Source organism: Pyrgilauda ruficollis, unplaced genomic scaffold (genome assembly GCF_017590135.1).
Source record: "Pyrgilauda ruficollis isolate IOZ18807 unplaced genomic scaffold, ASM1759013v1 scaffold6, whole genome shotgun sequence".
Taxonomy (NCBI): Eukaryota; Metazoa; Chordata; class Aves; order Passeriformes; family Passeridae; genus Pyrgilauda; species Pyrgilauda ruficollis.
This window is the reverse complement of record NW_024527710.1, coordinates 546,518-568,527: the sequence shown is the minus strand read 5'-3', so window position 1 is coordinate 568,527 and position 22,010 is coordinate 546,518. Positions and strand designations below refer to the sequence as shown.

The following is a 22,010-nucleotide window of genomic DNA, read 5'->3' as shown; positions in this document are numbered from 1 at the left end:
CCACAGCAGCAGATAGTTATTGTTTACATTTCTCTCCTGAGGCCCTTGGCTCCTCAGGAGGGGAAAAATCCTAGGAAAGGATTTTTTATAAAATATCATAGCTACAAGTCACTGGAAATACTATTGCTCATTTCACAAACAGAGGGGAAAATTGCTTTTTGTCTTTGTCCCTATGCATGATACCTCTTCAAAGACAGCTCATACTAGATTTTTTTTTCCCTGTGGTTGCATTTCTTCAATTTTTTTTCAATTTCTATGTTGCTACTTTAAGTCTTTTTCTGAATTTAAGCATTGTAGACTCATGAATCATTTAGCTGAGGAAAATTTTCCAGCTCTGGTTGTTGAAATTACCTAAATTACCTCAGATCATTTACAGGGGAAGGAAAATTTAATGGCCTGGTTGAGTCAAGTGCCTTAGAACCTCAACTTCCACACTTTTGCTTTAGGGGATACAGACTCTGGATCTCCTGACCATAACTATGTGTTCCTGAAATGACACACAGATGTTAACCACTCTGGAGTTGGAAATGCAATGATTCCAGAGCAAAATGTTAAATAATTTGTTTGCATGGTTAACCACTAGATTTTCCACTGAAGATTAAACACTTGCTGCATATCTTTGTGACTTGGTATGTGTTACGTGAGCAACATGGTTTAAATTGAATGTAGGATTTGGTCAAAATCCTAACTGGTGGAAAAGAATAAAATCTTCATTGATTAGGGGAAGAATTTAAAAGTTCTATGAACAAGGGAGTTCTTTGTCTTCTCTGAACTTGACATTAGTCCAGGTAGTCATTGGTTTGTGTTTGGAGTTTTGCTACTTTTTTTTTAAATGTTTATTCTGGAAAAAAAACTATAAACAAAATGCTTCACATTCAAAGGTTGACATTTTAAACAAATAATTTACTTCTGCAGTCAATTCACAAAGGTAATACTAAAATTGTTCAATTTGGTAGTGGGTTTAGTAGCTAGCTGTGTCCATCCCGAAGAGCATCTGAAAGTGGAGAGGCAATATAACTGTCCTCTGTGAAAAACAAATTGGTGTTGTGGAACTGTCTGCAGGAGTCATGCAAGATGGTTAAAAGTTGTCAGTATTGGCCTAAGTCTTTGATCTAGCAGAAGTTACCAAGAATTTCTTTAATAATTTCTCTGTATTCACAGATAGTTTGAATGCAGGTATTTGTAAATCTCATTCTTCAATTTAAATTCAGGTTAGTATTTATTCTGCAAAATTTCACCTACCTGGGACAGGAAACAGTATTTTAAAGTAATGTAAATTATTAATTATGTATTATTATTATCAATTACACTAGAAGGAGAGTAAATAAACTATTAGCACTCCAGACTGAAAAAGTCTGTAGTGGAGATTTTTTTTTAATACTATATTAACTTTTAGATCGGTCACATTGGTCAAAAGTTGACACAAGCAAAATACCAACTCTATCTATATTCATAGCTCTGAGAGATTTTTTTTAAGTTATGTCTACAAAGATTCATTCAGGTTCATCTGAGAGCCCACACAGAGCTGCTGGGACACAGGGCTGCTGTAACACGACTTGCAAGGCTCTGGCCTCAAGTGTCTTCCCACCCAGCTACCTGAGGAGAGACAGAGCTTCTGGGTCTGTGCCCAGTCTAGGTCAGTGTGCACTAATTTAAAAGACCATGTCCTCAGATAATATAAACTTTGTGTAACAAATTTTAAAAAAATTTGAATATTTGTCAGAATTATTAAAATAAATATTTTAGGAAGCAGAAGTCTTTCATAAAGAATTAAACAAAACTTTATACTATACTGAGTCTGATTTTCATAAACTCCCAAGTACCTCTGGCTGTAGAGGATTTATTGTTGCAGGTTTATTGCTATTTGAAGGCTGCAGGTGCCAGTGAACTTGGTGTGGAATTGGTAGATGTGCTTTCACTGAGATGTGTGGGCATCCTTGTTTACTGTTTCTTAATCTGTAGCTGCTTAGTAATGCTTCTTTTATGTACTGCTAATGCAGGTTTGGAGTTGAGCTGTAACATCAGAATATCATCATAAATAGAAAGTAGTACTTTCAAGTGATGAGAGAGATCCTTTGCTATCACCCTCTCTGGTTTACCACTGTTTTTGTATTTCGTCAAAGGGGATTTGAGGTTAGCATTTTGTGAAAGACTCTTTTGTCCTGATATGATGTGAACTGGAATTATGAACGATTTAAAATGAGAATCTGAGTCGTGTTTGTTTGGGATCTGGTTACCCTCTCCAGTTGACTGTTCACCATACTGAAGTTTTGGACTACACTGCTTGGATCCAACGTGCTTTGGGAGCTGAAGGGAATGTGGTTACTGCCCCAAGGCTGGAGACTCAGGAGCACTTGAAAGAAGGTTTCATGTTTTAGCACTCTTCCCTGTGCTTGGATCCACTGTTCAACTGCCTCAGGTGACTGAGCAGCTATCTCAAGATCACACTTCAGGTTAAAAACAATTTCCCAGAATCCTGAGGGGTACCACGAGAGATATGAGACCATGCCCAAAAATACTCCTAGGGATTCTAAAGCCATTGTTGTCTTTTACTGTAACAGTATGACATACTACATTAATTATCTGTGTTAAAATAACACACCCTGGAAGTTATACCTTCTTCAGGTGTTTTAATCCCTCTGAATTGCATCAGGAACATGGTCCTGTGTCTTTCTTGTTTGCCCTTGAGCTAGAGAGTCTTTGGCTAAATATGCTTATCTTTTTCTCCTGGCTAAATCCTTCAGTAAATTTTTAGAGCCCATTGAATGTTCAACTTGCATCTTTCCCTCTTTAACCTGAAATTTGTATATTCACACCCTCCATCTTCTCTTGCTACAAAGGCAAGATTATACTTTTAGTTTGTTTTTGTAGTATTCCTATTGTACAGACAGAGCCAAGTCATTAAAGTTGCTGGTTTTCATTAATATCTTTCCAGGGAAAAATGTGATAGAGTCCTGGTCAGCAAAGGTAGGTAGATATTTATGGTGATATCCAAGGCAGTTGTATCATTCCATACTGTGAATCAGACAGATTTTATCTACATTTCCCCAAATCATACAGAAAGTGTTAGAATGCTTCCTTCTCATAGTGGTGAATTACAACACTGCTTTATTCATGAGACCTTCATGTGCTGATGAAGGAAGAATTCAGTTCAGAGATTTCTGTTTTCTCTTGCAGTCTGTGTCTTCCATGTCTTCAGACCTGGGATTTGCATGCACTTAGGCTTGACCTTGCTTCCAGAGGGAATTGTGCCAACTCTTACAGTAGCTTTGTAGCTTGGGGATCAGAATTCTGCACCTGGTCTTGGTATTCATCCCCAGTGATCAGAAATTTTTTTTAATGAACAACCTCCTGAGGAGCTTCTGTTGATAAGCTATTGCAACTTCTTAATGTTGAGAGTTAAGAACAAAGGGCAAAGGAGAATTATTTTCTTTACTGGTTTTAGAATTTTTGTAGGTACCTAAAAATATAAAATAATGAATTTGGAATGAAATTTAGAATAGTGTTTACCTGCACTAAAAACTGCCATTAAAAATCCTGTGTGACTTCTGATAGACCAAACTGATAGCTCTCTATTTGTAGCAGAAAAGATCTTGTTGCTAAACTGGCTTCTACTCGCTCAGGAAAACATAGTTTTAATAATTAGTTTATTTAAATGCTGTTAAATTCTTTTTTTATTATTATTGTTATCTTCTCTGACTTGTTAATCTGCTGCAGTTTGACTGGAGCTGTTTCACAGAGCCAGATGACTCAGGTCACAGAGTGGAGAAGACTCTATCTGTGCTGCAGTGCTGAGAGGCAGAGAATTCCAGACCTTTGTTCAATAGCCTGCATTTGTGTTTTCCTTTAAATAGTTATGGGATAAACACTGCTGAGGTAAAAGGGAGGAAAAATATACTAAAACTTGGTCCGTGAGACATTTGCGCATAATAACTGGTTATTTCTGTTGTAACAGCTGAAATCAACTAGAGTGCTTGTAATATCAAGGCTATGGTTTAAATTTTTGTGGTCTCGAAATTGTCCTTTTGTGGAATTATCTTCTCCAGTACCTCAGAACAGAAGCCAGACTGCCTACAGAATCCATTCCAAGATACATACATTGAGTCATATATTCCCTTGACAGCTGCAACATTCCTGTGTAGGCATTTGTCGGCTGGCAGATGAAAGCAGGATGGCAAACTGCTCTGACATGGGGAATAGTCACTGCATGTGCTCCCTGGTAATTGGGCTGTTCCTAGCAAAGTGACCCTTTCCATAAGCAGTGTCTCTGATGACCTTGATTTTGGCATTGTGGCTAGCCCATCATCTCAGCAAGCTTTTCATACACACACGCGCATCATTACTCGTCCCTCTGTCTAAAACTGCTGGGAAGAACGAGGGCTTCCAGCCAGGGCTTTTGCTTGAAGTTGGCAAGAGTAGTACTGTGGTGGTTGTTGTTCAGATCCCACTGGAACTCACTGCCATTTTACTAAAATGGTTTGCTTATGTTTTTAATGTGTAGCAGTGCAGCTTCTGCTGACATGAAATACTCTTCCTTGCATCAGAAATTCCTTGATGTGTCTTGACATATGTTTTTGTTATGATTATATTTGTGATTTGAAGAGAGTCTCATAAGTAAGAGAAATTGTTTAGCCATGTAACTTTGTTCTTGGAAAAAAGTTGTTTTTTTTTAAAATTCCAAGTGAGAGGAGATATCTAGTCAACCTTAGTATTCTTACCATCTTCATTGCTGGGTGTAGACCAGTTCAGTCGTCATATTTTCTTCCTCCATTTTCTATCTGTTCTTAAAAGTAGGAGGGAAAAAGGTTCAGTGAACCAAATACAGCTTTTATGCAGATGGTACAAATTTCTAGCACATCCTTTGCTAGGTGACATATTCTGATTTAAGTCTGTGTGATGAACACCTGAAAATTCAAACTGTTGTGTTACCGCTCCACAAAATGTTTGCCTCAAGTGTGTTTATGGTGGTAGAATTTATATGTGAATGTCTGCTCAGAAGTTGCACTGATGTTTTAATAAGCAACTTACTTGCCTAGAAACAGTTCTTTTTCACGTTGATATTCTGTATGCTACATGAGGATGTCTTGTGGGTTGTTATTGTGAGAAGCACAGTTCAGAAATGAGTTTTCATGGGGAGGTGGTTGCAGAGGGGTGAGGATTTTGGTTTTGTACCACACCCTTCTCATCAGATAAGACAGCAATAAAGACACAGGAAAAAAATATTATACATATTTATGTTAAAGATCATAAAGAAACCTTCATAATTTTAGTATCTTATTTAAAAATAAGAAATTACCATAGAAAATTTTTTTTGGTGCAGATGGAAAATTGAGAATTAATCTAAAATTACATTAATATCTGTGCTCATGTTTGGCTCATTTTTCTTTCTTAATGTCAGTGGGTAATTCTAAGAGTAAAAATAAACCTTCAGATTACTTTTGTTTCTTGACTTATTGTAGTGTATGGTTTATGCCTTTTCTGCTAGCAAGTGAATCTTTTTTGTCACAACTGTAAATAAGCAAGCTAAGCAAAAAGATTTAAAGCAAATATTCAGAGTTGTGTTCCCATACAGATGTGCCAAGAGGTCCCAGCGTGAGGACAAGAATTCTTGTAAAGAAGGCAATGTTGAAATATCTTTCAAAGGAAAGTCCTTGAGCAAAATAACTTTTTTTTTTCTCAATAAATAATGTACATGATTGTGGAAAAGGCATAATTTATCTATTTTGCATATGATGAAGCAAAGCCTTAGATTTTTAACTATTTTAAATCAGTATTGATTTATTAACATCAATTAGGTTGCTGTTATTCATACCACTTGGGAATCATTATCCTCTCTGATACAGAAGTCCAAAAAGTATTCCAGTTCAGGAAACCATGCCATCATATTTATAGGGGGAACAAACTATTTAGAATGTATATATATTCTAATATATCTTACCTATGTGCTGTCTGTAATACCTCCAAAGTGCTACTTTTAGGGGTACATATTCTATTCTATTACATAGGTGAGTTGCTGATAATTTTGATCACATTTTCAAGTCACAGTGTTTGGTAGCATTATTGAATAAGGTATGGTGGGGTTGATTTTGTCCCATGTAGGGGATTGGGTTTTTTTATCTGGTCTGGTTTGTAATGTCAACTGTAAGGATAAAAACATGTCAACATAACTAAAATAACATTGCATTGAAGTAGTTAGAATGAGCAACCAGGGTCAGAGACAGTGTGTATTAAGCCAGTACTATGCTGCATTATGCTGTTTGGTTAGCCCTTTAAGGGTTGTGGAAGCTGACTGCGTGTAATGAGTTTCCAGTCAGGAAGTTAACAATTGGACTTCTGCTCATGCCTGTTCTCTTGTTGTCCTCATAGTTTATCACGGTTCACGTCACGTGTAGCAGGAGCGATGGTCACAGAATTGCAGACAAACACCTGTACTGTGGCAGTGAATAGGCTAAAAAGAAATTAAAGTTTGGAAGAGAAAGTACAATGTCTGTATTTGCAGTTTTGCCACAGTCTTCCTGTGTGTCTCAGAGAGGGGCACGTAGCCTTCTAGTGTCTGTGTGCTTTAGCCTGTGCTGTGGGAACACGTGTTATTTCACAGATTTAGAAGTTAATTCCTCATTGATTCTGTCTAAGAGTAGTCTGTTTTATTTATCAAGGCTTTGGCTTTTAGTCTGCATGTTGGGCACACTAAGCCTACAGCTTTGATTTAACAAGTTATGCTGAAATGAAATCTTGTAGGGTTTCTATGAGTAGTGCAATTTACACCCAGTGTGCGTATCAGAGAGAATGTGGACCTTTCCAACCTGTGCAACCTTGTTAATAAAGATACAGTGACTGCAGTTGACCTCTTGTGAAAAGTAGATCCATTTGTGTTTTTATTCTGTGGCCTGAATAGAAGATATAACAGAATGGGCACTGTTCACTTGACGTGGGAATTCTCCCTTGCTCTGACTCATGTAGAGCAGCAGGGAGGGGGAGGAAAATGGGCTCCAAAAACCTGGTATCCAGTTTTATAATTTACAAAATCTTTTTGATCTGAACTTTGTACATTTAATATTCCAGAGGGTATTTGGAAGTTTGATAAAAGTCTGTGGTAGTGCTGGAGAAAGATAAGGCTCACTATTGTACTAAAACAGGGTTGTGGTGCCAAGACAGTATATTTATGCTTTTCTGTTGCAGGACTAACAGTGCCCATCAAACTTTGTATAATTTGGTATTATGCAGAGTAAAGATAAAAATACCCACTCGTTCTCTAAGTTGCAATACAAAATACTTTAAGCTTAATACTCAACTATATTGCAAACCAGTCCATTAACATGATATAGTGTTTCACAGTAGCTGGGAGAAATACAGTGTGGTGAAATTACCAATGTGGTGGGGGCCAAGATTTTTTTGTGGAGAATAAAAAAGATCCTTACTTTTTTCCCCATTATAATCAACTGTTATTTTGCCCATATGTTTTCTGATGTGTCTTGCAGAGTTTCATGATAGGCTTTCAAAGCTGGATGAAATTTTCTGTTCCAGCATTGTGGTCAGTCAGTTTTTAGCATGCATAAAGGAACCAGTGTTCCTACATTTTTCTTTGAGCCTGTGAAGTCAGAGTCGCAAGGAATAGAACAAAGCCTCAGAAGATATAACAGGAGCCTTTGGGAGCTAATGGGGAATTACAAACTCTTTGTTTATTGCACCTGGCACTTTCTCAAAATGTGCTTCATAAGGGCCAGACCAATCATTTACTTAAGCAGATAAGGAGGGTGCTTTCTCTCCCTGAGTCAAAGCTCTCTAGGTTTGTAAATAAGACAGTACAAATGTATATTTTAAGAGTACTTTCTAGAGACATTATAGCTAATATATTGCAAACTTTTACCTCAGGCAGCCTGAACTTCAGGACTAGTTAAAATGGTTAAGTTAAAAAGAAGCATGGACTTCAAAACCACCTGCAATCACAACAGTTATAGCAACGTGTATTTTGCCTGAATTGTCTGAAATGAGATTTTTAAAGCATTCAAAACAGGCAATAAATTGGGGGGGAAAAAAGGCAAAAAAAAAAAAAAAAAAAGCCTGCCCCCATTTTCCAGAGCATTCTGGTGTTTTTGAGGAGACCCATGGCAGGAGCTCTGGGGAGCTTACCTCTGTTGGTGCCCCATGAGAGAGGAAATATAAGGAAATGTGTCCCCTGCATCTCCCAGGTTGTTTCAAGGCAATGAGTCAGGACGATTTTTTCACAAGTTTCTCAATATGCATGTTTTTTATTTCTACTGTTGATATAATTCCATGGATCTTGTGTGATAGACATAGTCACATAGTCACAAGTGTCAATCTGTCATATAAGGCCCAGGAGCTAACCAGACCTTCTGTTTCTTATCCGTCTTTTGTTAAATCTTCATTCTTCTGAATTAATCCAGAAGATGTAAATATGGAAATAATTCTGTATAATCCTCTTCTTAAAGGAAGTCTTTCTGAGATTTGGACAATGCAGAGCAACTGTGTTAATCTTCCATCAGGCAAATGGAAGCAATTCTCTTGAGCAGAATCCATTGACTGATTGTTCAAATTTAAGCTCTATTTTCCAGTGTTTTGAATTCATGTTTCCATCATGCATTGAAATAAGATTTTTTTAATACAGTTAGACTGAGCAATTGTTTAATTACTATTTGTATTTTATATTGCAATTTAATGCAAAAGTCAAAACACTTTAACTGTCATATAGTGAACTGTAACTAACACCAAACCAGTGGATTTTAAATGAAGGGTTCTAAATTCACCCAAGCAAGTGTCTGTATTTAATGAAACTGAAATATTTTAAGTGTATTCCCTTAAAAAAAATTTCCCTTAAGAAAATACTGGTTTTATAAAACCATTGAAATTCTAATTATTTCTCTGTTTTCTGGGAGAATGTTTACTTTCTTGGCAGTTTTGAATTAAGCTTTCTGTGGGACATCGCTCTGAACACATGAATGCTATAATACTGATTTTAGAAATCATTTTAGTAGGAATGACTCAGACGACTTTTAATGCAAAACATAAATAACCTGAAATTTCTTGATGGTTAATATAACATGATGGAACAGACTTCAAAGTCTCCTGTGAGAAATATGCTAGAAGCAAAACATCTTCGAGTACACTGTAGGGGAAAAAAATGGAGGGTTTTTGTGGAAATGCACTATTTCATGTCTGTGCCTTAATTTTGTTTTATTTCAACTTGAAATGAAAGCTTTATTCTTCAAGGGCAATAATGGCATGTTTTTGTAACTCCTTAGCTTTCAACAATAGTGTATAATATTTTGGTTCACCATTGTGTTAAAACTGTGTTTTTCTGACTGCTGTGGCATAATGATTTATTAGTGTTGACACTCTAGGGTTGTTTGTCAAAAGCTCAGCTTTTGCTCCTTCTGGCAGATTACATACAAATTATGTAAATCACTATAATGCTGGTTTTTAACCTAATTATGTTATACATCATGAACAATGGTATTTTCTGCAAGGGAAAGGCATCTGGAATTTTAGTTGTTAATATATTTTTTCTTCTTTTGGTATTCCACGAAAGAAGCACATTGAGAAGTGATTGAATGTGTGCAGGTTTTTTTTGCTACAGCTTATGCTTTAGCTTATGCTGCAAAAATATGTGAAAGCTGATTTTTTTTTTTTAGAACTCTAACAATCTGTTTATACAATTTAGCAGTAAGCTGTAACTTCACTTACAGAATTTCACAGAGGACTAGAAAAATATGATTTCTTTTTTTTTGTATATAGATACAGGCATGTCTATGCATTTTATACAATTGGTCTGCTCAAATAAATACTGGATTAACAACAGTGATCAGACTTCTTTGTTCACACACAGAGACAGACTTTGCATCTGCAGCATTACAAACTGAAATGTAGCTCAAGTCAATGCAGACAAAGTTCAAATACTGAAGAAATTAGCCTGAGCCATGGTCCACAGAGTGCACAGCCTAAGGAGACCCCTGCTAGCCTAGCCCCACCTGCCTTCCTTGCCACCTGTGCTTAGCAAAGCAAAAGGACCAAACTATCCCAGATGGGTCAGGGCTGAGGGGTGGTGGCAGGCCAGGACTGGGAGTTGGCTTTTATCATATCTGAGGTTTGAAGGAAGACATCTGATTTCTGGCCTGTCAGCTCTTAATTTGCACACACACATGCGCACTTGAGGTTTGTTTAAAAAATAGCCTTCATATCACCTAGGTCCCATTTGACTTCATTTGCTTGTCAACAGGAGCTGAGAAATCTAGCTACATTTTTAACCTTCATGGTTCTTGCCAGGCACTGCTTATTAACTTGAAGATTTTACACAGAGTTTTACGTAACCTCTTGTAATGATCTAATAGAAAATAGGCAGTGTGACATGGTTCATTTGGGCTGCATGTCCTTGGGTTGTATTGCTCACACCTTATTAGTCTTCAGCAAATGTTCCACTTTCCTTTAGTTTTGGCAAGCTGCTTGGAACACCATTTCCTTCTTTTCATTCTGGTGGAGTCCAATTGTTCTTTGCTTATACTACATTAGCCTTTCCCAGAATTTAGCCTGGAGTTTTTATACACTGGGGAGTTTCCAGTGTATTTAGATTATAAAATGATTTCCTAATGTGACTGTGACAGAACCATGTTTTCAGATAACACTATCAAACTAGATTTCAGTGCATTTTTCTGTGTTCCTTTGTGGTATTTTGCTCTATAGAAATGATGTAAAAAAATAATTTTGTCTCTTAAAAGTGATATTTTTCAAATCATCCATCCGAGTAGTTAGGATTGTCCTAAAACTTTTTCTTGTTCTGTTTTCTTTAGGTTTGTGTAAATCAATTGGCGTAAGCAATTTTCTTATCAGCCATCTTGAGCAACTAAAGGAGGACTGTGTGATTACTCCGCATGTTAATCAGGTGATTGGATACATGTATTTAAAGTGTCTGGGTTTGAGTTTTTACTTTGGTTTTTTTAGTTAGCAACCTCTTCCCCACTCCTATCCATGAAAGGCTACACCCAAACTATTGCCTTAGTCATAAAATTTCTTTTTTCTCTTGTATTTGCGTATTGAAAACCATTCAGGAAGATGACCCAAAGGGTAGGGAAGTCCTTCCTCATATTTCCCCCACACAGTTTCTCCCAGGCTACTTCTTTATGTCTGGGTACACAGACACGAACAAATGGTCCCTGTGACAGTTTTTGGTGAAAAAACAGTTTAGAAATAAAATTCAAGAATCACAGAACATTTCGCTTCTTCAGAGTGAAGCAGTTTTTGGAAAGCCTGCCTTCGAATACTTTTGTGCTTCCTGTAAGCAACACTGAAAGAGTCAGTTAATTACATACCCATGTAAGGGTGCCCTTCCCTTGCTCCCCCCTCATTTCCTAGTTCACATAAATTCACTCAACTCCTGGTTTAGGCAGGTGCTGTGACAGCCCTGGCAGAATTTTTTTGCTGCCCTAGGCAGATCTGGGATGGCCACCTACGTACCGGCAGGCTGCCAGGACACTCGACAAATGTTCCCTTGTTGCAGGTTTCTGCCTACAGCTGTGCTGGAAGTTCATGCCCCCATTCCTTCCACCTCCTGCCAGATAGTGTATGTATGCTGACATGGATGTGGGAACTGGAATGGATGGAGTGCAGGCACATGTTTTTCCCCTTTGTACAGGTGGTCAGGATTTCTGGTAGCTGTTTATGCTTTAATGTCATTAACAGCCATAAAAGTGTTGCTCGGAGTGTGACCGTCAGAACCAAACAACTTTGATTTTGGCTGTCCACTATACTAAAGGTTACAACAGGGCAATTAATTAATGTTAAATAAGCATAAACCCATATAAGTTATTTAAATCCAGTTATTTAAAATAAACCGTTGAAATATATGTTAAGGTGGGCAGGTTGATGACTGTTGAATAACTGGTGAATACTAAGGTTCAAGAAATACACATCTAAAAAGACTTACTAGAGTTTGGCATGAATTGTTATTGCCTGTTAAATAACAGTAGCTTTTCAGTTTTCTACTAAATCACTGCAAGGAAAACATAGTGATTTTTGTTTTGAAATTTTCTCTTACCCACTGTGTCAAAATGTTACCAGTCTTACTTTTTCAGTGGTGTTCATGGAGACAAGCTGTTTCTTGGGGCTATTTGACAAAACTCTTTTTCTGAGGCTAAAAAGAGGAGACAAAAAGTTAAGGTGGTGGTGATACTGAGGGGTGGGAGAGGCCCCTGCTAGTAATTTCTTTGAGATGCTACACAGCAGTTCTGAATTGCAAGCAAAAACCAACAATGAATTACCCATGCCATTGCCAAGTGCTTCACCTAAAGCAGTTTTGTTATAGCGTTAATTTATATTTTTTTAGAGTTAAAGTAATTTTATAAACCATACTTCAGCTTATTCTCAAAAAAGTATATATTCTGTTTCTTGCTTCATGTTGGAGAGTTACTGAGTCTGATGGTAAGATTACTTAAGTACCATCAAATAAATAATTTCGAAATTCAAAATGAGAACGCTGTACTGAGTTCTTATGTCACTGTCCACAATTTATAATACAGGGTTTTTTTCACTATATTTATGCATAAAATAGTGTACAGTTTCAATGGACTTACTAAATATAAAACATTTGCAAATAGTCATTAGATACAAAGTCTAAATATTGAAGAAACAAGTGGAGGAAAAATACTTCCATTTTAGACTTCAGGGTGTTCTTACAATTACAACAGTCCCCTTATTATGTTAAAATTGAAAGTTGGTTGTTTTTTTTTTTTTTCTGTGAAGGGGAGAAAGTAGGAAGGCAGAAGAAATAAGCAATACTTCTGCTTTACAAACCAAGTTTTAAATACTGCCTTTCTTGTCCATTCCTGGGGAAAATCCAGGATTGTCATGTCTTTTAAAGAAGCAGGCAAGACCTGTTTTTTCAAGAATATGGTATTGCTAAGTTATTTATTAATAAGCAAGCACCTTTTAAAATTTCAGTATGCTATTAAAAGTACTGGTAAACGCTGTAAAATGATGGTACTTTATTCTAGCATCATCTAGAGTGAAACTTAAAACCTAGAAGTTCAGGTTTGTGTGCCAGAGTTTTGTAATTGACTTGGCAGTAGGAAGTTTGGATTTGTGCTCAAAGAAATCTTTGAAGTCTCTCTGAAGGCTCATTGCCCTTTCACTCATTACAGGAAAAATATATTTTCTAAGTACTTAATAAATATATACGTTTCATGTACTAAAGTGATGCACTGAACCTAAGTATAAGCTGTTCCTCTGTGAATTCCGTGTAGGAATGTTCATCAATATTTTTCCAGTCCTGGAGAAGTGTGAATTACTATGTAATGACCTCAGAGAGACTTGGTTGCATTGTTGTTACTGCCATTAATATTGAGCTCTATTGTGTAAATTTGTACAAGGTGGAATGCATATGAGACATTAGAAAACAACCCCTTTTACATAAACTCACCTAAACTGTTCTTCTATATAGAAGATACTTATAGGCTTGTATTTCAGTTTCATAAAGAGAAAAAAATTATAAGACAGCATTCCCATTGAGAAAATTACTGAATTCCAGATGTGCAGAAACTTTATCACGTGAAAAGGACCACAGCAGGGTGGAAAAAATAAGGCCTCTGTGCATCATCATCTGAGGTATGACTTTCTAGGGCTGTGTGTCAGGGTTGTTATTAGGCTCAGCTCTTCCCCATTTGCTTTGACTGTTGTAAAAATCCAGTGCTTTAGTTGGAGGTCCCTGTGGCTGGACATGTAGCAGCTGTGAAGTTCTGTAATGTGAACTGCAAACTGTTCTATTAAACAGATGCCAGTTTTTACATGCCAGTCAATCAGGGTAGGGTGCCAGAAAAGATCAAGATCTTCCTCTGCCATCATGTGACAGACAGGCCTCGCCTGCAAAATGTCTGGTGACAAAAATAGCAAGGGTGGGGCAAGACGGGAAGCAAGAATTGTTATTGTGAGGGGAAGCATGTGTTGACCACTCACCTTATGCCTCTTGTAGCTCAGGATCCTAGTGCCTTGCAGATGCTGCTAGAACCTTCCAGAATGTTTTTATTTAAAAAAATAAATTCAAAAATACTTATTTTATTTGATGTGTTTGATTGTTTTAGTAATATATTTAAGAAGAAAAATACATGCTTCTACCGACACAAAACTGCATGTGTCAAAATGGCAAAAATTCAGTTCACAAAATTTGGGAGTCTCTGGATTCAGTGAAAGGCACAAAGTATGATATTTTCAGGTGGGAAGTAGTTGTTGCTATGTATTCTGCTTGTGAAGCATGCAGGTGATATCTCAACATGCCTGGAGTCTTACTAGACCAGCAGGCAAATTCTACTTGCAGTTTAATTAGTAATAAATGCTGAATAAGTCACATGATTTCTATGAAGTACTGCAGACGTTTCAGCATTTGGTCCTAAATACATAATTTTTTATTTCATATTTTCTGAGCTACATTTTTGCTCTACTTACTGTAAAGAATATCTGCTAAAATTGCTTATTACTCTTTTAATAATCCAGTAATACACCTGGCTTGCTCTTTCACTTCTCCCCTTGTAGTTTTGCTTAGATACAATGAGAATATTTCGTATCCAACTCAGGTGCAAACAAGTGAATAACTGTATGACCTAAGCACTGCTCTTACACATACAAACATGAAATACAAAGGGTACTCAAAGGTCAAGAAACATCAAAGGTTGAAGACATGGATGTCTGCTGCTTGAACCTTGTTCCCGAGTCCACCTAGTAATTTAGATCATAGCAGCTTTAGGCTGACTCAGCCCAGCCTTCCAGGGGCACAGTTTTTTCTTAGCTCATATTGAATGACTGCCAGCCTATTGTTCCTGACTATTGTTGTCTGAAAAGACAACATGTACTAAAGATGAGAAACAGGAAATATTCATTTGTCCTCTTAGTAGCAGAAGAAATTTTCCAGATTCCATGTATTGAGGTAATTGCTCAGAAGAGTATTTTTCTTCAAAATGCGTAAGAGTTCAATCCCTGGAACAATGCTGATGACCAGTCACAAAAATGCATCACATGATTTTGTATTTTGTTAAAGAAAATACTACCCACTTTCATCTAAATGCAGAGTAATGTATGCTTCTTACAATGAATAGACTGTGAAATACTTATTTAAATAAGTTATTAAGGAACATCACAGAGTTTCTTCTCTGGTTTTAGCTATGTGCCAGAATATGTCTCTCCTCTGAGATTATTACTGTCCAAAAACTTTTTTCCTTTTGCTCCCAACAACTGTGTCTCTGTAGCTTGTTACTTTTCCTTTTTTAACTGGTTCTTGGCCATTTGTGATCTTCCTTCCTCCAAAGGATCTCCTTCTCACATCAATTCCACAGTGTGATTGCTTCCCTGCACAAGCTGATGGTGACACCACACAGAATACAGGATTTGCCATGTGCAATCCATGCCAACAGGCTTTGCTTCCAAGGTCATGTCCTCACCCGAAGTAAATTGTTCTGGTTGGTCGCTCGCAAATCCAGCCCCTGCTCAGCCCCCTCCCCTTGCCTGGGCAACTCAAAGATCATTAGAAAGAATAATTAGTAAAGAAGCAGGAAAGGACATAGATTTGAGGAAGAGAAAGTAGTCTCAAAGTACCAGTAAAAATGACTTGATGCTGGCTTCCACTGTGCATTTGTATATATTTCTTAAAAATAGAGCAGTAGTGAAAGTCCAGCTGCAGTCAGGCAGACAACTGCACCTTGTTTCTGAGGGAAACATAGAATACAGTTAACTTTTGTGCCAATTAATGGTAAAATATGTGATTAATACCCTTCATGTATCTTCTAAAACTAATACCTTACATCTACTGCCCAGAAGCAATGACCTCACTCATGTTCTATTTTTAAAACAGGAGGGAAATTATTTTAATTTTCATTGATGTTTTCTATTAAATTTATTTTCAGGGTTTTTACTAAAAGTTTATTTCTGTTGATCTAAGGTTGAATACCACCCTTTCCAAAGACCTCAGGAGCTGGTTGATTATTGTAGGAGCAGAGATATTGTTTTTGAAGGCTACTGTCCTTTAGCCAAAGGTGAAGCACTCACCCATCCCACTGTCATTCAGCTGGCAAAGAAGTATGGCAGAACTCCAGCACAGATTTGCATACGCTGGAGCATACAGGTAATGGAGGGTGGTAATAAAAATGTGTCTCCTTTCTCAGGAAAAAAAATGCAAATGGTTTGGGGTTTGTGCATCAAACCAAAATTTATACAGAAGGTATTTTTGCTTTCAGCATGTTGATATTGTGTGAACTGGTGGCTGTACTGGAAATTTAGAATGTAGTACACAAATCATGCCAGTATTTAAAATATTAATTATTATAAATAATCTGGTTGTAGAGAATAAGAACCACTACTAAGAAATTACTCCAGAGTAAATGTTACAAGCATTATTGCTCATAATTCCACTTCTGTCACTGAATATAAAGTACTAAGCAATGAAATAATGTATTAAGTTGATATAAGCCATGTAGTGTGTGAGAAATCCGCACAGTGTATATAACTGCAGTTGCAAATTACATGGAAAAATGTCAGTGTCCCCCAGAAAATGAAATTAGAACCTCAGAAGATGTGAGGAATTTATTGTAATGGCTTGAAAATAGATAATTTTCTTAAAATCTGCAAATTTTATTGATGAGAAGCATAATTCTTTTCAGAATGGGATTGTCACTATTCCAAAGTCAACAAAGGCAGAACGGATAGAGGAAAACTGCAAGGTAAGATTTGGTTGTGCACTCAAGCCTGGCTAACATCCAAGTAAGAGTTTTTAATATTTTAGGTTTCCTTCCCATTTTCCTTCCCAGTTTTTTACTGGGGTAACTCAGTCAAAATTGGCAAATGATGGTACCATGAAATGACCACAATGTATGAAAAAAACTATAACTCACAAATATCAGAAAAGACCTGGAGAGCTAATCACTGTGTGTAAAGCAAAATCCATAGAAGACCTTTTGTAGTTGATTTTTGTAATTAATATTTCTAGTTATTGTCTGTCTGGTTGTAGAATCCTAATCTGGTTATGGTTACATTCTTTTTGTGATGGGCACGTAGGTCAAATGGAAGGAGTTTGGATGCTATGCATAACAGTTTATGAAAGCTTTAAAACTTGCTTGGGGATAGCTCCAACATAAAGACCTTCCAAGGATATCACAGTCCTGCCTGTCCTGACTCTTCCCCTACCTTCTCCTTCTACTCAATGTGCAGAAAACGTCCCAGCATGAAGAGTCTGGACAAAGAAAAGTGGAAATTAATGAGATTTGGCAGTATGATTCCTCCCCCGTACCTTTTTTAAATTTTCTTTTCATGCCAAATAGTTTTAATTCATTACTTGTTTTGTGTCTCTATTTCTCTAATCTGAAAGTGTTCTTTCTTTAGGGTAGGCAAAAGCACAACTTATTTCCAAAAATGTCATAGGGGTATGAACTGCTGTGGCAAATCTGGAAGAAACTTTGCAAGGAGACAGGAATCTTCCATCTGCTGTTTCTATCCTTCTGTGTGTGTGTGTGGAGGTGTGAATCAGTATACCTGTAATGAGAATTTCTGCTGGTGGCAATGCTTGTTTATACAGCTCCTGCCTTAACTGTTTATTCTGACATTCACACTGCCTTCTGTGGTACAAGCACATCTGCTTGTGGTACTGTATTGGGAACCAGATCAGAGAACAAAACCAGTTAGAAAATCCTTCCTTATACTTTTATTTTTCTCAATAATACTTGAAATCCAGATTAATTTCATTTTTTACAGAGTTTACTCTATGGCACCACCAATTCGTTTCACACAACTCAGGGAATGTGTTACAATCCAAACTTAAAACACTTAAGATGGAGAGAGGAAAGAACTGGCTCAGTCCTTGAGTACTGTTTATCACACCTCCCTTCTTTTTCTTTCCCTTGTGTTTCTGTGTTGGCCTGAGTCTCTACCACTTCTGGTCAAGTTGGTCCTCATTAAACCCTCAGTATATAATACACAGGGTTTCTAGTTCTGGGACTGGTCCCTGGTTTAAGCTTAAAAGGCTTGAAAGAGCACTGAGATTTGACTACAAGGATCATTCCAGAAAACAGTGGTTGCTGGATAATGCAGGATGGGAGGAGCTCATTTGGCTACAGTTCAGGCTCCACAGAATCTTTTTATTGAGCACAGAGGAGCTCTGACAAAGAGAACAGAAGCAACTTCCTGATGATAATGTCTCAGTAGGACACCTGCTAAGAAAGCACTGACACCATCGTTCACACTGCAGGTATGGCCACAGGAGAAGGCAGTGGCTCTAAGAACCTGTGTTTGAAGACAGGTGATTGCTTTCAAGTTTGAGTTAGTACTGAGGCACTGTAGCACTTTTTCTGTATTTAGCTGGTTTGTGAGAATTTTGTCAGAGTCATAGAAAAGACAGACACAGCCTTTGGCTTGTTAGCTTTGTGAATATCCTGATACTTTCTAAAATTTCTCTTTGTCTATTAAAGTTCTGAGAAAGAGAACTGTAACACTCTAAACTGAACATTGGGATGTAAGTGAAATACTGATCTCATTCTTCCAAAGAGATGGTTGTCAGGATATTCCTATACCTACCTCTGGCAGTGACAATAGAGAGTGCTGTCTTGGATCCTTGCCTGAGGCCAGAGTGCTACAAAACCATCTTAACATAGTCTGCAAATAAACATGAGTCACTAAAGAGCAAAAGACCCAATGGCATGGAGCCTGTCAGCTTGATGGAGTATTTTTCTATGACAAAATGTAAGAATTTTCCGAAGGAAAAATATATAAAAATTGGGCCTCACGTTTAAATGAATCTTGGTCAGTTAAATACTAGAATATATCTGAGGTTATTGATTCTCTCTGTGTTCATGATGTTAACTATATATGCATTCCCACAGGTGTTTGATTTTACAATAGCAGAAGATGATGTTGAAATTCTGAATGGAATGCATGATGGGAGACATGTTTCCTGGGATCCAAGTTTTATTGTGTGAATCAAGGTTTGAGCTTTTCTTTGCTTTCTAGGGGATCAGTGAGTCACACCATGTCATTTTAATTCAGAGAAGGTTGCAGTAAGAATCTAATCAAGATAGTGATGTCTGCTAATAATGATCACTGATTTGAAATCCTTAACATTGGCAACAGACAAAAGATATTTTTGAGGGTAGCACTTTTGTACAACCCTCAAAGAGATTTTAGATTTCCAGCTCAAATGCTGTTCCTCAGTCCATTGAAGTCCATGCAAAGACTCCTATTTATACCATGGACCCTTTATATATTAAACAGATCAGACTGTTTAATTCAAATGAGGAGATACTCCCTGAAAAATATAGGATAAAAGTGTTAGTGTGCAATATAGGTGTTGGGTATGAAATAATTTTTCAAGTACTTTGTTAGAGAGACACAATTTATGAAGAAGAAAAGGCTAGATTTAAAAAAAAAATTAATGCCATTATCATAACAGTATTTATGTTGTGAATATATTGCAAATCTCCATCAAAAATACAATCTCATTTTAATACACAATATCTGAGCATCACCAAAAAAGTTTTATGCATATCATAGCATTAGTATGGCATTGACTCAGAGAGTTCTATGTATATTAGTTACTAGCCTGTAGATAAACCAAAGTAGAAATCTTTCCAGACAAGTCCAGGTACAAATAAACTATTTCCAGGGCTGAGAGATGAGCAGAAAGTTCCATGAGCCAAAAAGACATCTTTGTTATTACTTATTGGAAATTGCAGTGAGTTTTTTGTAGCTTTTTGTGAGAATTAGTTTAGATTTCATTTTGGGTTTGTTCAGGAAATCCCATTAAGAGACTATACAGTTTGTCAGATTTCCTTATAAAATAGGTATCTCTATAGAGAGATGAATGTGGATAAATGTAGCTCACAGATCTGTTTTGAGAAATATGCCTGCAGAATCTATTGGCTTAGTGTTCAACTTGTAGTCGCATTGGCTTGATATTTTAGGAGTTCCTGTGTCTAGAAAGGTATGGAAAATCTGATTATGATTTATATTGTGTGTGGACTTCCTGAGGCAGTTTTCCCAGTGCCGTTCTGCTTTAGTCATATTGTGAAACAAAGCTCCTTAGCTTTTTATCAAGAAGTGGCTTACAGCAATCACATATTCTAGCCTGCATTGTTTGTCCTCAAAGTGTAGAGCTTCTATACAGCTTGGCTAAAATCCAGACAAATTTACCTTTTAGATAACAACTCCTCAGAAGTATTGTCTAGTTTTTTCTGGTAAACTTGTCCACAAAAATTTGTCTAGATTTGCCTTTAGAATAATTTCCATGAAAAGCGAGGTATTTTATGAAGTGCTGCTCACTAATACCTGCACAGTGTGGTGTTCTGAAAAATATACACACTCTCCAGAGCAAGGTTATTTTCTAGTTTCAAGCATGGCCTGCAGTCTGGGGGGCTCCAGTACCTGGGAATGCCACTGTAGGTGTCAAAAGAACTGCTCTGTACCTGGCTCTGCTGTGTGATGAGGGGTTCAGTAGTTCCAGACAGTAAGGCTCATTTATAAAACTAATGTAATTTTTAGGCATTTCTTTTAGCTTTTGCATAAAACTGTGGCAATGATTAAGTGAAAGTTGGAAAGATTGTCCAGAAATAAACCTTTCTACCAGCGGTTCTCAGCTAATACTGCTTTTGAAAAGAACAATGAAGCAGTATGAAAAAAAATTTGAACTGTGCTGTTGAGGGACTCCTTCCTTCACAGTGTATCTGAATTAGTGAAACAAGGACTAGAAGTGAGTCATGTGCCTGATATTTCCTAAATACGGCTTTTGGCAGTGATGACTTTCTAAGAATTTACAAAACACAGGTTGGAGTTTCACCTCTAGTTCTCTCTAAAGAAACAGACATCACATCAACATACTGCTTCAAACATAATGATGTGTCAAAGGAACCAAATCTTTATGTAGGCTAGCAAATTCTAGCTCCAGGGTTACCAGGACAGTGTTACTTAGGATTACATGGCTAGAGCTCTATGCTTGTTAGAACACTTTTGGGTTTTTACACTTGATTCTGACTGATCACCTCCCTGTTCTGAGCTAATTGGAATTAAACCAGATTTTCTTGCCAATGCCCCCCATAGGAGAATGTGTGAGAATGGCTGTGAGTTAGTAATATATTTCAGTGCTCCTTTTGTCAGAGATTTTACAATGTTTTTGGTGTCTGCACCTGCATTTGTGAAGAGGGCAAGCCACCATTTTCTCAGGCTAGGTCATGGTATCCTAGCAGTTCAGTGAGTAATGAAAGGAATTATCAGGAATAGTATTACTAAAAAAGCATTCTTCTTAAGGAGTAGCTGTGGCAAGTTACCGTTTTAATCTGATACTTTTCTGATTACATTCAGGATGAATTGTTGTTGGTTCAGGACTTTTTTCTCTGGTGGGGTTTTTTCGTTATTATTTTGTAATCTTTCCTAGAATTTCCATTGCTGCCAATTAGTGCCTTTAGAACTACAGAGGAGTTTAATTTAGCTGTGTACTAAGTGAGGTGTAATTTGAGATGACACAAGATTTTAAGTGCTGGGACTCAGCTGACCCAAGCTATCTTTCTCCCAGGTGTGATGAGCAGTTTTGCACATTATGCCTCACTAATAGCCATTGTTTTCTGTTAGAAGCTATAATTGCCCAAGAGACTGAAACCCTGTTATCTCCTGTGGCCTTGGGATAGATCACTGAAGCCTCTTCCTTTGACTGTGGTATTCACAAGTTTTACATCATGTTTATTAATTTAGAATCATTGAGCAACTCCTCTTTTGCTTTTAGTGAGGTTGTAGAAGGAAAGACAGACTTGGTGGATTCATATTTTATGCCCCTATGTACAACTACATTGGCATTACTCTGGCAGTAATAATTTTCTTCTTAAGCAAAGGCTGCTGAAGAGTAAGTCCACATCACCTCTTCTAAATGAACCTTTCTAAAGTACTCCCAACACTGGTCAAAGAAGACAACTAATAAGAAATTGACAAGTGAACACTAATGAGATTTAGGAATAGCAGGGAGGAGTAATTTATGGTAAGAGACACAG

The 22,010-nt window shown here is 37.1% G+C and overlaps 1 protein-coding gene across 1 annotated transcript in view; it reads left to right on the top strand.

Annotated features, from left to right (window-relative positions):
- The window catches only part of LOC121362197 (uncharacterized oxidoreductase ZK1290.5-like), a 46,287-nt gene that overhangs the window by 22,192 nt on the left and 2,085 nt on the right, over nt 1–22,010 (top strand). The window contains exons 4-7 of the mRNA XM_041483526.1: nt 10,803–10,894; nt 15,932–16,114; nt 16,650–16,709; nt 18,861–18,962. Coding sequence (XP_041339460.1) covers nt 10,803–10,894; nt 15,932–16,114; nt 16,650–16,709; nt 18,861–18,956 — 431 coding nt within the window. The 3' untranslated portion in view covers nt 18,957–18,962. The remainder of the gene's footprint in view (nt 1–10,802; nt 10,895–15,931; nt 16,115–16,649; nt 16,710–18,860; nt 18,963–22,010) is intronic.